The sequence below is a fragment of the Marmota flaviventris genome, chromosome 19 (assembly GCF_047511675.1).
Source record: "Marmota flaviventris isolate mMarFla1 chromosome 19, mMarFla1.hap1, whole genome shotgun sequence".
Classification (NCBI taxonomy): domain Eukaryota; kingdom Metazoa; phylum Chordata; class Mammalia; order Rodentia; family Sciuridae; genus Marmota; species Marmota flaviventris.
Window position 1 is genome coordinate 8024015 of NC_092516.1, and position 12696 is coordinate 8036710.

Genomic DNA, 12696 nt, shown 5'->3' on the forward strand with positions numbered 1-12696 from the left:
CCTGTATCTCCATGTGGACACTACAGCCCAGGGAACAAGCTTAGTGACACAGAGAGACCACACAGGGACAGGATGGGACCTGGGCATCCCTGCAAACCCAGGCGGTGGATTGGGTCCTTGCCACCTTCTCCAGGAAGCCCTCCCTGGATCCTGTAGCTCACACCTCCCCAGAGAGCCTCTGGGAGCCCAGCCTTTGGGGTTCTCCTCCTGAGGCCCAGAAGCCTGGGGGAGACAGCTCAGGACTCCGTGATAACCTGCCCTCCAGGATGTCCTCACATCCGTCCTCAAGTCCCATGACTCCACCACAGATCAGATGGGCAAAGCCCCCCAACTGCCCAGACCACGCAGGGCTTCCTCTCTGGCTGGGGCCTGATGACTGAGCTGATTAGGGGCCCCGGGCCCAGCCTGAGACTTTCCCACCCCCTCCCCAGCCCCATGCACAGGCTGGGGTTGGAGGGCCCCACCAAGAACCCCAGGGCAGGACCCCTCTTAGGAGTGGGGAAACCGAGGCAGGGTGGCAGTCCTCTGATGGTGCAGCAGGCTGTGGCTCTGCGAGGCCCAAGCCCAGCCCCCCTCATGCCAGCACCTGGTCCTGGCCGAGGCTCATGGTGCATGGTCTGAGCTGGGATGGTGAGGAAGGGAGTGTGCTGGGTGGGGCCCAGCCTCCCTCAGATGGACCACACCTGGGAGGTGGTCGCTGGGGTGGGGGGTGGGACCTACCTGGTCACCACAACACAGGGAAGCAGGGTGGGGTCTAGGTGTGCCCAGCCCAGGCTGCCATACCCAGGACCCCGCAGCCTCACATTGCCCAGTGAGGGTGGGGTGCAAGGTCTTCAGGGAGCCAGATCCGCTGAGACCTGACCCCCAGGAGGGGACTTCAGGGCCCTCACCTTTCCCAGCTCCATCCTTGGGGACCCGGTCCCCCTTCACACTGCTGTCTGAAGAGCCCTTGACACCCCTGGATCCCAGGCCTGACACCCCAAATCATCCCATTGGTCCCCTTGGCACCCCTGTGACAGGTGCTGCTTCCTCTCATCTGACAGAGGAGTTCAGGGAGGGGGCGGCCATTGCCTTGGCCATGCCCCCACCTTGCAGGGTCTTCTCAGGTCCATGGAACATGGGTTGAGCCAGTCCACTATTTTGGAGCCAAGCCTGACTTGAAAGCCAGTTCTCCAGGTTTCAAAGGGGGACCTGCACTTGGGTGACTGCCCTGCGGTCACCACTCAGAAATCCACCTTTGTTTTCTGAACCAGGGTCCTGCAATTTCAGTTTGCATAAAAACCCCAAATCCTGCAGCATCGTGTACGGTGCTTTCTAGATGCACTGTTGGGGTCCTGAAGGTAGCCCCAGTGCTGCCATCTGCCAGACCAGGGTGTGCGGATGGTGGGGACCAACCCATTGCTCCATGACAAGCCAGGTTATTCAGATCCCATGTGCTTTTTCTTTTCATGCCCCTTTTCTGCTGCAGTATCAAATCCAGTCTGCCACATAAGATTGGTCATTGAGCCATCTCTGTTCCTGCTAATCTGGTATAAATGAGTCAATAGATGAGGAAAAATAAAATTTAAGACGTGCTCAATGTGATTACACACCTGTAATCCCAGTTACTCAGTATTCCTGGGTGCTGCCCAGGTCCCCTAATCTGTTCGGTCATCAGGCCCCAGGCAGAGAGAGGACGGTTGGGAAGGGCCTGCCCTGTGCCCATCTTATCTGCAGTGACCATGGGACCTGCAACGGGTGTGGCCAAAGGGTGATTGCCGAGTGTGGGTTTCCATGGGCCACTACTCAGAGGGCCAGAGCTGTCTCTGGCAGGCTTGGTCTGAGCCTTGGACTGCATTTTCATATTTCTTTTTTTCAAAAAAATACACTATTTTAATCAATTCATTTTTATTTTTCCCACTTTTTATGGGTGCATTATAGTTGTAAGCACTGGTGGGATTTGTTGTTATATATTTGTACATGCACATAATACATAATGTAATGATATAATTTAGCCAATACCACTCCTTAGCACTTTCTCCCTCCCACCCCAAATACACTATTTTAGAAAAGATTTAGATTCATAGAAAAATTATAAAGATAGAATAAGGTACCCATACTCCTTGCATCTGATTTCTGCTGTTACTAACACCATACATTGGAATGATTCATTTGTTATAATCAATGAGGTGATATGATACACTATTTAACAAAAGTCCATAGTTGATTTGGATTTCATTACTTTTCCCTGAATATCCTTTTCCTGTCCTCAGGCTCCTCTGGGCAGGACAGCTTCTAACGTCCCTGCTCTTGGCCCCAGAGGGTTTTGCAGAGTGCAGTCACGGGGTTTATAGAAGGTCCTCTGTCAGGATTTTGCCAGCTGTTTCTCTCATAGGAGTATTGTGGGTCCTGGGGGAGGACCACAGGGGTGAGTTCCCTGCTCCTCAGCTGCATCAGGGGCGTATGTGGCTGTGGAAGTCCATCTTGCTCACCTGGTGGAGAGAGTGCCCAGGTGTGTCCACTGAGCCGGCTCGCCTCCCCAGGCGAGTCTGGTCAGTACTGTGCAGAAGGAAGCCGTGAGGCGTGGCCATGCCTCACTTCTGGAGAAGCATCCCCTTGTGGAATTCTGAGGGAGACTGAGCTCTTTCTCCCAATTTGATTGTTAATTCAGTTACACATTTGTATCTGTTTGGACTCATGAACATTGAGCTTTGGGTCAGGGCCCAGCAGTCCTTCATCTGTGGCCTTGGTTGTTTTGGCCTGTCTTCAGGGGCTAGCTTGGTCTTAAAGTGTCTCTTGCATCTGGTGCGAGACGCCGTGGCTCTTGTGCATCTCCTGCCAGGGGCCCAGGGCCAGCTATCCCCTGGTTCCCTTCAGTGAGAAAGGCACTGGAAACAGAGACTGGGCCACGTGCCCCTGCTGCTAGGGGGTGTCACTGCCTCTTGGCCTTCTGCCACCAGAGCACAGTATCAGTGCCACGTGGGAAGGAGATGTGTGTCTATTTGTAGCAGCACTCCCTCTGTATGCTGTCCTGAGTCTCTCCTGGTCCAGCACCTCAGGGGCCACGCCAGCCCCTCTCCGAGCTTGCTACAAGACACCAGCCCTCCTGTGCTCCACGGATCAGTCCTAGCACCCTGTGTAGCAGCTTGGGTGCTGTGGACCTGCACCCCTGTGGGGGCTTTCTCCAGGGAGCACTGGCCCTGTGCCTGGTCCTCCCCCAGCCTCACAGCCAATGCCCCCACTGTCCAGGGCCGTCCGTGTCCCCCTCCCTGTTGTAGTTCTTCCCAGGCACGTACCATGGTTCACCCACCTGTGTCCTTCTGGTGGGCTTTGGTGTTTCCTGCTTGGGTTGTTACAATAAAGCTGAAGTGAACATTATTGTTTAAGTCTTCTCCCTGAGCTACATTTTTATTTCTCTTGGATAATTCCCTAGGGTGGAATGGCTGAGTCACAGGGAAACTTCGTTTCTGAAAGTGTAGCGGCTGCAGAGGCTGGGGAGGCCGCTCAGTGGCAGGTGCCTGACTGGCATGCATGAAGTCTGGGGTTGATCCCCAGCAATGCAAAAAAGAAAAAATAAAATTTGTTACAGACCAAAGTAGGAAAATTCCACTTACAATGGCATCCAAAAGGTTAAAACACCTAGAAATCAACATGGCCAGAAGGTGGAACACAGGCGCTGGGCTGCCTCTACGCCCTTTCCCACATTCCTGATGCTCTGGCATTTGGGAGACTGCCCCTCAGGGCTGGCTAATTCCTGGAGGTGGTGAATGAGTCTCCTGGGACTCACCTGACACCTGTCAGGTGGTGCATGAACCTTGAGAGCCTTCTGTTAAGGCCACACATGAACTGTCTGAGGTCTACTGTGGAGCTCCACTCACGGGAATTGTGCAGAACAGGTCAACCCACAGAGATGGCAGACTGGAGGAGAGTGGGGACACGGGGTCTGTTTTTTCTGGCGGGGGTGGTGGAAATGTTTGCAAGTTGCCTGGAGGTGGCTGCAGAACATGGTGTATGCACTAAACCCTTGGACTTGTTCCCTCTGAATGACAGGTGTCATCCATGCCGATTTATCCTCATTAGCAAATGTCTAAGTTGGTTGCCGAACGAAGGCAGGTTCACTGGTTCCACCGTTCCACGTAAGGAGCTCGCTTATCCACAAAAATGACTGCTGAGGTTTCCAGAGAGATTGGTCCTTCTTCACCCTCTCCCTGGCAGTCTGGCCGTTCCTCGCTTCCTGGCACTTGGTCCTGTCAGGCTTTGGTTCAATCTCAGACTCTGGGTTGCTGCAAGCTCCTCTGGGAACATAGTTTTGGACCATTTGAGAACTCCAGTGACAGGAGGGTTTTAAAGGAGAGGTACCTGCCCACAGCACCACCCCAAGCCTCCTGAACCCTGAGACAGTCACAGGCATCCTGGTGGCTCCTGTCACTGGAAGTCTACCCACTGCCCCAGGGCAGCAGGAGCAGAGGACCTGCTAAAACCCAGGGCACATCAGGTGGCTCCTCGGCTGACAGAGATGGCCCTTTGTCTCCTGGACTCTCCTGAGCCCTGGCTTCTAAGAAGTTCAGGCCAGCACCTTGCAGGGCACCCTCACGCTGGGCCATCTGATGCTTTCTCATGAGTAGACTGAAGTTCTATGCTTTTGGCAAGAATATCACAGGTAGGACTGAGTGCTGCGTCTTGTTGAGGGTGTCCAGCCTGCTGTCCACTTTCACTGCTGGATAAGGGGGGACTGCCAGGTCCCTTACTGTTTTCCCCTTAGTAACTAATACATACTTCATGGGGAGATTTAAGACTATGTAAGTAGCTGATTTCTCATCAGAATTTTAATTAATTTATTTATGACCACACAGACTCATGAGACATCCTATCTTATTCAAATCTTAATTTGTTTCTTTTTCCCAATTATAATGTGGTATGCCAGTCAGATCTGGGGATTCTGGGGGCTCATACAAATTGGCTTCCATGTCTTTTTTCTTTTTTTATTTTTTATTCACTGCTAGACATTGAGCATGGGGTGCTCTACCTCTGAGGTATATCCCCAACTCTTTTAAAATCTTTTAGGTTTTGGGATAGGGCATCACTAAGTAGCTGAGTCCAGTCTTGAACTTGTGACCCTTCTGCTTCAGCCTCCTGAGAAGCTAGGTTAGCAGCGTGCATCACCATGCACAGCTTCTAGGTCTTTTTCACAGGTCTCAATTTCTCTTGGAGTATTTCCTTGTACAAGATGACTTTCGCTCCTTTTTTACTTCCTCTGATCTGGACATTTCTGCAGGAAACCCAGTTCCTTTCAGTGGTAGATTGTATTTAGAAACCAAAATCTAGGGGTTGGGGATTTCTCATTGCTTTTGGAGTGTCTCTGCTCTCAGCCTTCTCAGGGGACATGTATGGGGTCATGCAGGTGTGCACATGTGCATTCCCACACTCCCTCCTCACCGTGTCTGCACAGGAAGCCATAAGCTCTCTGTCACCTGTGCCTGAGGCCGTGGTCCTATCCCATGGCTCATCAGGTCTGCCCCCTCTCCATCCTGGGCAGCCCCCCACCTAATTCTTCCCCCATGAGCAGCAGTCCCGCCTCCCCCAGGGCTCTCCTGCTCAGACTCTGACCTCACTCTGGGCCCTGTGGCTCCCCTGCACTGCCCGACCTGAGGCTCAGGACTGAGTCTGAGGAAAGGGGCTAGGAGAAAAAGCAGGCAGGGCTTCCCCTTTGTTACAGCTCTAGCCATTTTGGTGGTATATGGCAGGACCCCTCGGTGACTTCCCCTGCAGCTCCCTGTAGAAGGGTATCTTCATGCCTTTCTGGTGGCTCCGTGTGCCCCTCACTGTTCCTCTGCAGGATCTGCTGCCCGTCACAGAGCTGTAGAGTTCTGCTTTCCTCTTCCTTTCATGCCCTGCTTCCTGGGGTGAGGATCCAGTTCACCTAGGAATGTGGCTGTAGGCCCCAGGACAAAGGGTGCAAGTCCTTTGTCCTCCACAGGACTATTGAGGTACCTTGCTCCTGGGCTGCAGATGGCCTCTGGTTTTCCTAGTTTTCAAGTTGGGTGTGGCCCGATCTATCAAGCCTTTTCTTAGGTCCTGCTTTGAGTTCCTTCTGCGCTTAAGGCAGGGGAGGTTCTCTTTTGTGCTGTGTGACTTTGCTTGTTACTTTAGGTCTCTGATCCACTGTGAATTATGGTGTGAGGAACCAGTGGTTGAGACTCTGTCCCCTGTGCAGAAATGTAGATGTGGTCATGTCTGTTGAAAGATATCCTTTTCTTCTGTGGAACGTAGTTGGTGGTGTGTGCTGGTCTCTCTTGACTGCTGGCTGCATTGATGTGTAGGTCCCGAACCCAACACCAACTCTGTAATCACTGCAGCCTTATAGTCGGTCATCTCACATCACATGTCTGACCCAGAGCCAGTGTGTGACTGGGCCACCAGGAAGCAGGATTTGAAGGGTGTGATCCCCTCCCCCACTCTGCCACTACAGAGGTGGCCAGCTTCCCCTGAACCTGCCCCTCCCCAGAGCCTCTGTGGCCCCCAAAAAGCCTGTAGGAGGCAGAGGCCTCCATGGTGGACACAGGCTTACCCCAGCATGGATGGCAGCACCTTCAGGCCACACATGCTGTGTGCTGGGGGCTGGCATACCCTGCCAGGTGGGCCTAGGGCACAGTGGAGGGCTTGGGGCCTGGAGTACAGCAAGACTCCCCACTAACAACACTGGCCCTCACCCTGCTCTGCCCTCCAGGATGACTGGAGGCCCGCTGACCTGCCAGGTGGATGGGACCTGGTTGCAGGCTGGCGTGGTCAGCTGGGGCGAGGCTGCGTCCATCCTTACCAGCCTGGGGCCACAGCCACATACCCATGTGAACTGGATCCTCACCCCAGAATTGGGGGCCTTGGGGCTGGGAATTCTAGGGCTCCCCTGGCCCCTTATCCTGGCTGGGCTCTTCCTGCTGGTCTTCCTGCTGCTGCTGCTGGCCTCCTGCATCCTGGTGGCCAAGTGCTGGCTGCACAGAACCTGGCTTGAAGTTCCCACACTACTAAGCCCTGATCCCGATTTGCATGACCCCCTCCCTCCCCCGCCAATCCTCCTCCCTGCAGAGCAGAGAGAGGGCAAGGGCCACATCCTAGGCCTGTACGGGCTCTGTCAGCAGTTCAGTCCCTGCGCAATAATGCCTTCTTCCTGGAGGGAAACAAAGGCTGAGAAGGTGCAGTTATCTGCCAAGGTCCGGGGAGGAGGGTACACCGACCCAGGTGCTTTCTGTTCAGTCTCATCCACCCCCTCACGGCCTTTAGCAGTCCTGGAAGGCCCCCAGCACTGCCGAGGCCAAAAGACCTCGGTCAGTGGCATAACCTGGTCGTGGCAGCAGAGCCTAAAGGTGCACCTGCGCATCTGCGCCCAGCGCGTGCCCAGCGTTGACCGCCGGGCTCTCCCTCTGGTGGAGACAGGAAGAACTGCGTCGCTCCGAACATTGCTTGGCTTTGCGGAAGAAAACCACAAACTGTGAACCCCATGATTGGCGCACATAAAATCCTAAGGGTCCCACAGACGCTGGCGAAGTAGAACTTGGCAAGGCTATGGAGCATAACGAAATACAAAATGCTGTACTTTTAAATTTATTTTTTTAATATTTATTTTTTAGTTTTAGGTAGGCACAATATCTTTATTTTATTATTATGTGGTGCTAAGGATCAAACCCAGTGCCTCACCTATGCTAGGCGAGCGCCCTACCCCTGAGCCCCAGCCCCAGACCGTGTACTTTTTAATTTTTTTATTTTTGGTACCGGGGGTTGAATCCAGGGGCGCTTAACCATTGAGCCACATCCTCAGCCTTTTTTTTTTTTTTTTTAATTTAGAGACAGGGTTTAGCTGAGTTGCTGAGGCTGGCTTTGAACTCACGATCGCCCAGCCTCAGCCTCCCAAGCTGCTAGGATTATAGGCTTGCCACCACACCAGGTTCAAAACGCTGTAGTTCTGAATATTATCCACTACTAACTGGAAAATGATCTTGGAAGCCCTAGTAAGAGTGAGGCTCTGGATCAATCCACAGTACCACAATCAATCAATCAAAACTTGAAAGTCAATATAGTTTCTATCAGATTTTTTTAAAAAAATTAAATTCTAGGCATAAAGACAGCACATTGTCCTGTTTTTGTTGTTATTTTGGGTTGTCAATTATCTTTATTTTTTTTGGGGGGGGGGAGAGTTGCTGGGGATCAAACCCAGGGCCTTGCACATGCTAGGCAAGTGCTTTATCACTGAGCTACACACCTAGCCCCTCATGAACTAGGTATTTTTTGGGGTGGGGGTACCAGGGATTGAACTCAGGGTCACTCAACCACTGAGCCCCATCCCCAGCCCTATTTTGTATTTTCTTTAGAGACAGGGCCTCACTGAGTTGCTTAGCACCTTGGTTTTGCTGAGGCTGGCTTTGAACTTGCGATCCTCCTGCCTCAGCCTCCCATGCACCCATCACTAAGTTTTTGACAAAGAAATATGTCTTTCACCTTTACAGATATTTCCACTTCCAGGACTTTCCCTGGTGTTAATCTAGATTGTCACCTCTTGTGTTCTTTCTCCTGTAGAACTTCTTTCGACAATTTGGTGACAGGAGGTGCTGGTACTGGTCTTTCAGCAAGCCAACAGTTCATTTCCTTCTAGTAGTCCTTTGACGATGGCTTCCTACCGTCTGCTGACTGCCAGTTTCTGAAAACCTTCATTGATTTCCAGCCCTATGTGATGTGCCTCAGCCTGTTTTTCTTTAATTGTATTCTATTTGGTGTTCATTGAGAGTGTTAGATCTGTTTGTTTATAGTTTCATCAAATATGTAAAGTTCTGGCCATTTGCTCCTCAGACACCCCCGTATCCATCCCCTTTCTCTCCTCTGGCTTTCTGCCTCACATATTCTGCAGCCTGGGTCTGTCCCGACTGCATGTCCCAAGGCAGTGTGGGTTTCTCACCCCTACTTGTCCTGCTGTCCTGTCCCCCTCCCCGCACCTGGCTTTCTACCCATCTTGAACCTTTGCATCTGCACTACCAGTTAGTTCTGTCAACAATCCCACCTCCAGTAGAACAGCCTCCCGCAAAGGAGAGGTGAGGAGGATGAGCTCCCTCCCAGGGAACGGTGGTGGATCTGGCCTGCATCCCAGCGAGGTTCGCAGGTGTGGGGGAGAGTGACTGAGTCCCTCTCTGGGAGGGCCTCACTTCCAGTGACCCTAAGACCAGTGGCTGTCCTCCAGCGGAGGTCGATGCTTAGGGCCGGGGCAGCAGACACTGGTCACCCACCCTGCTCACTCATCCCAGCAAGTAGACCAGAGGCTCCATCACCTCTAGCCCCTGATTGGCTCAGTGACACCCAATCAGGGACCGCACCCTCACAGCTATTGACTGGTCTACCTCTCAGGCCTGAGCCAACTGGAGAATCCCTTGGAGGACAAGAGTACAGAGCCCCTGACTCAGTAGTGCCCAAAGCCCCTGCCCTCTGTGTGTCCAGCCACCCCTGTTCACACTCTCTCCCCTGTGGCCTCCTGTGGTTCCATCTTGCCAGCCCTTGACAGGGCTTGGGAGTTTGTTAGAGAATGAGTAGAAGCCAGATCGCTGAGCAGGACAAGCCCCTGCTGGTCCCATGCTGTCCTTGGGGTGTCCAGAGGGCAGGGTGGGGGCAGGGGCTGCACTGCCCTCTGCTGAGGGCCCAGAAGTAGCAGTGAGGCAGACAAAGGGCGGGGGTCCCGGAGTCCTAGGTGAGGAGGTAGCCCACCTGGGACCCCATGAGCAGCAGTGTGTCAGGAGAAGGGGCATGTGGACAGGCAGGACAGTGATCATCCCTGGACCTGGCGGGGGGTGCAGGAGAGGTTTGGGGGAGGAATGCTGGCTGCAGGCCTCTTCTGCTATCCTGCTCTGACCATGTGCCATCCGATGTGCAGATAAAGTGCAGATGGCAGAGATAATGAAGTACCCTCATTACAGTTTGATGGGGAGCAGCAGGGCCCCTTCCTGACCCAGACTCATGGTGCTGTTGATGTGACCCTCCCTCAAGTTGAGTCTCCCAGGGCTGTGCCACACCCATGGGATCAGAGAACTTGGGTGGGGTGAGTGAGAACTTGGGTGGGGTGAGAGTGCCATCCCGAGCACTGGTCCTTTGAGGGTGGCCCACAGACATGGACTTATGCCCTGCATTCAACTTGAGGAAGCTTTTTTGGTAGGACAGCAATGGTCCCTGAATGCCACTGTTCCTGAGGCCTCCTAGGGAGTCCTCTGAGCCTGGGCAGGAGGGGACAAGAGCCCAGCTGAGAGGTGTTGCCATTCTGGTGCTAGAGATCCAGCAGCTGAGAGATGGACCCCTGGGAAGTACACAGCCCATGGCAGGGCCCATCTGGGAGCCCCCATACACAGGGAACCTGGCAGACCCTGAGCAGACTGGAGCCCTCTCATCCCTACACTCCCTCTGGGGCAGAGCCTGAGAAGCCAGCATACCACCCTGGGGGTGGTTTTGTGGTTGCCTGTGCATCCCAACGTTAAGGCCTGTGGACATCAGATAGACATCTTGGTGTGGGGGCATGTGTCACATGGGTGGCCCTGGGTCTGAGTCATCTACTTCCTCCACATCTGGATTGGAGGTGGAGGGCCCTCTGACCCTAGCCTGATTTGGAAGGATAAATGGAGGGGAGCAGGCTGGGTGGAGGAGAACAGGGACTGGCCAGGGTGAGTGTCCCCCACTCAGAGCCCCTGACATCTGTGTGCCCCATCTTTGGATCCCTGAGACCTCAGACCCCTAGTCTGGACCAGTGCTCTCATCCACATGGGCCCTGGCTCCATTTTGCTGCACACTCTGCCACCCTGATCCGTCTGGGTTCACGCTGCCCCCTCCTCACTCCTTCCAGATGCTGAATCTGCTGGTGCTGGCACTGCCATTTCTGTCCAGCATGGTCCATGGGGCCCCTGGTGAGTCCTGCCCTAGGCCTGCCCTTTCCCTGCCCCCTGCCCCCTACTCCCTGCTGCACAGGCTGGGGCAGGTGGACTCTGAGAAGCCCAGCATTGTCCCAGGCAGGGGAGGGCTGATCCAGGGTGGGGCTGACCCCGGTGCTGAGGGTGCTCCCTGCCCCAGCCCCAGGCCCACCTCTGGAGCGAGTGGGCATCGTGGGAGGACGGGAGGCCCCTGAGAGCAAGTGGCCCTGGCAAGTGAGCCTGAGACTCAACATCAGATACTGGATGCATGTGTGTGGAGGCTCCCTCATCCACCCACAGTGGGTGCTGACCGCTGCTCACTGCGTGGGACCGTGAGTCTCCATGGGACTGCGGGGTGGGGTGAGGGCCTGGTTCACCCTGTGGCACCAGATGCTCTGGAGGCTCTGATGTTGGGGCCACTTCGTCCTCCTGAGCAGGACACTCCTTTCCCAGAGAAATCAGAAGCCCAGAGTTCTACCGGGTACAGCTTCGCCAACAGCACCTTTACTACCGAGACCAGCTGCTGCCCATCAGCAGGATCATCCCTCACCCCAACTACTATACTGCCCAGGACGGGGCGGACATTGCCCTGCTGGAGCTCGAGGATCCTGTGAACATCTCCAGCCATGTTCACCCCATCTCCCTGCCCCCTGCCTCGGAGACCTTCCCCTCGGGGACACCGTGCTGGGTGACAGGCTGGGGGAATGTGCATGATGGCGGTGGGTAGCTGGGACAGCTGAGGGCTTGGGCAGGGAGGCTCGAGACCACACCATGGCCCCAGCCCTGGGGGTTACCTTTGGGGAACAGGGAAGGGCGCTGATCAACCTTCTCCTGAGGCTGCTCCCTCTTCTTTCACCCCAGAGTCCCTCCCACCACCGTTTCCCCTGAAGCAGGTGAAAGTCCCGATTGTGGAAAACCACCTTTGTGACGCGCAGTACCACACAGGGCTCTACACAGGGGACAGCGTTCACATTGTCCGTGATGACATGCTGTGTGCTGGGAACAAAGGGCACGACTCCTGCCAGGTGGGCCCTTGTCCCTCACACCCCCCACGTGGACCTTGCCCCCGGCACTGACTCTTGTTCTCCCCAGGGTGACTCTGGAGGGCCCCTGGTCTGCAAGGTGAAGGGTGCCTGGCTGCAGGCGGGCGTGGTCAGCTGGGGTGAGGGCTGTGCTCATGCCAACCGGCCAGGCATCTACACCCGTCTTACCCACTACTTGGACTGGATCCACCGCTATGTCCCCAAGGTCCCCTGAGCCAGGTTGGCAGGGTTGCCACCCAGATCAGGGCATCATCAGTCCTCTCCTGCCTCAGCACACTGTTTCCTTCCCAGGTGGCATCACCCCACCTTCCCAATCCCCCTACTCCTGCCCTGTGGACCCCTCCACCTGCCTCCCAGCCTGTAGGTGGCAGGTGCTAATCCTCCTGGCTGCTGTGTCTCATTAAAGTTCAGAGAAAGCATCATGGTGGTCACTGTTTTTTTTTTTTGGCTAAGGGCATCTCTAGGGAAGAAAGGTGTCCAGGTAGCGACTGGGTGCAGCGGCTGTAGCTATGGGGTCCCTGGCCCCGAGACTTGGTCTGCGGTCATGAGTCGGGCCTCCTCACCAATGCCTGTCCCTAGGCCGGCTGCTCTTCCACACAAACTTGTTTCTTTTTTATTCTTTTTTCCAGGGGATGGGTAGCAGGGATTGAACTCAGGGGCACACTGACCCACATCCCTAGCCCTATTTTGCATTTTCTTTAGAGACAGGGTCTCACTGAGTTGCTTAGGGCCTCACTTTTGCTAAG

The 12696-nt window shown here is 54.6% G+C and overlaps 1 protein-coding gene across 1 annotated transcript; it reads left to right on the forward strand.

Annotated features, from left to right (window-relative positions):
* Positions 1–10574: 10574 nt before the first annotated feature.
* Positions 10575–12369, forward strand: LOC114096902 (tryptase beta-2-like). The gene is made up of 6 exons (XM_027940594.2): positions 10575–10664; positions 10844–10904; positions 11068–11239; positions 11361–11626; positions 11769–11932; positions 12000–12369. The coding sequence occupies exons 1-6, from the start codon at positions 10620–10622 to the stop codon at positions 12162–12164; spliced, it is 873 nt and encodes a 290-aa protein (XP_027796395.1). The 5' UTR covers positions 10575–10619; the 3' UTR covers positions 12165–12369.
* Positions 12370–12696: the final 327 nt, after the last annotated feature.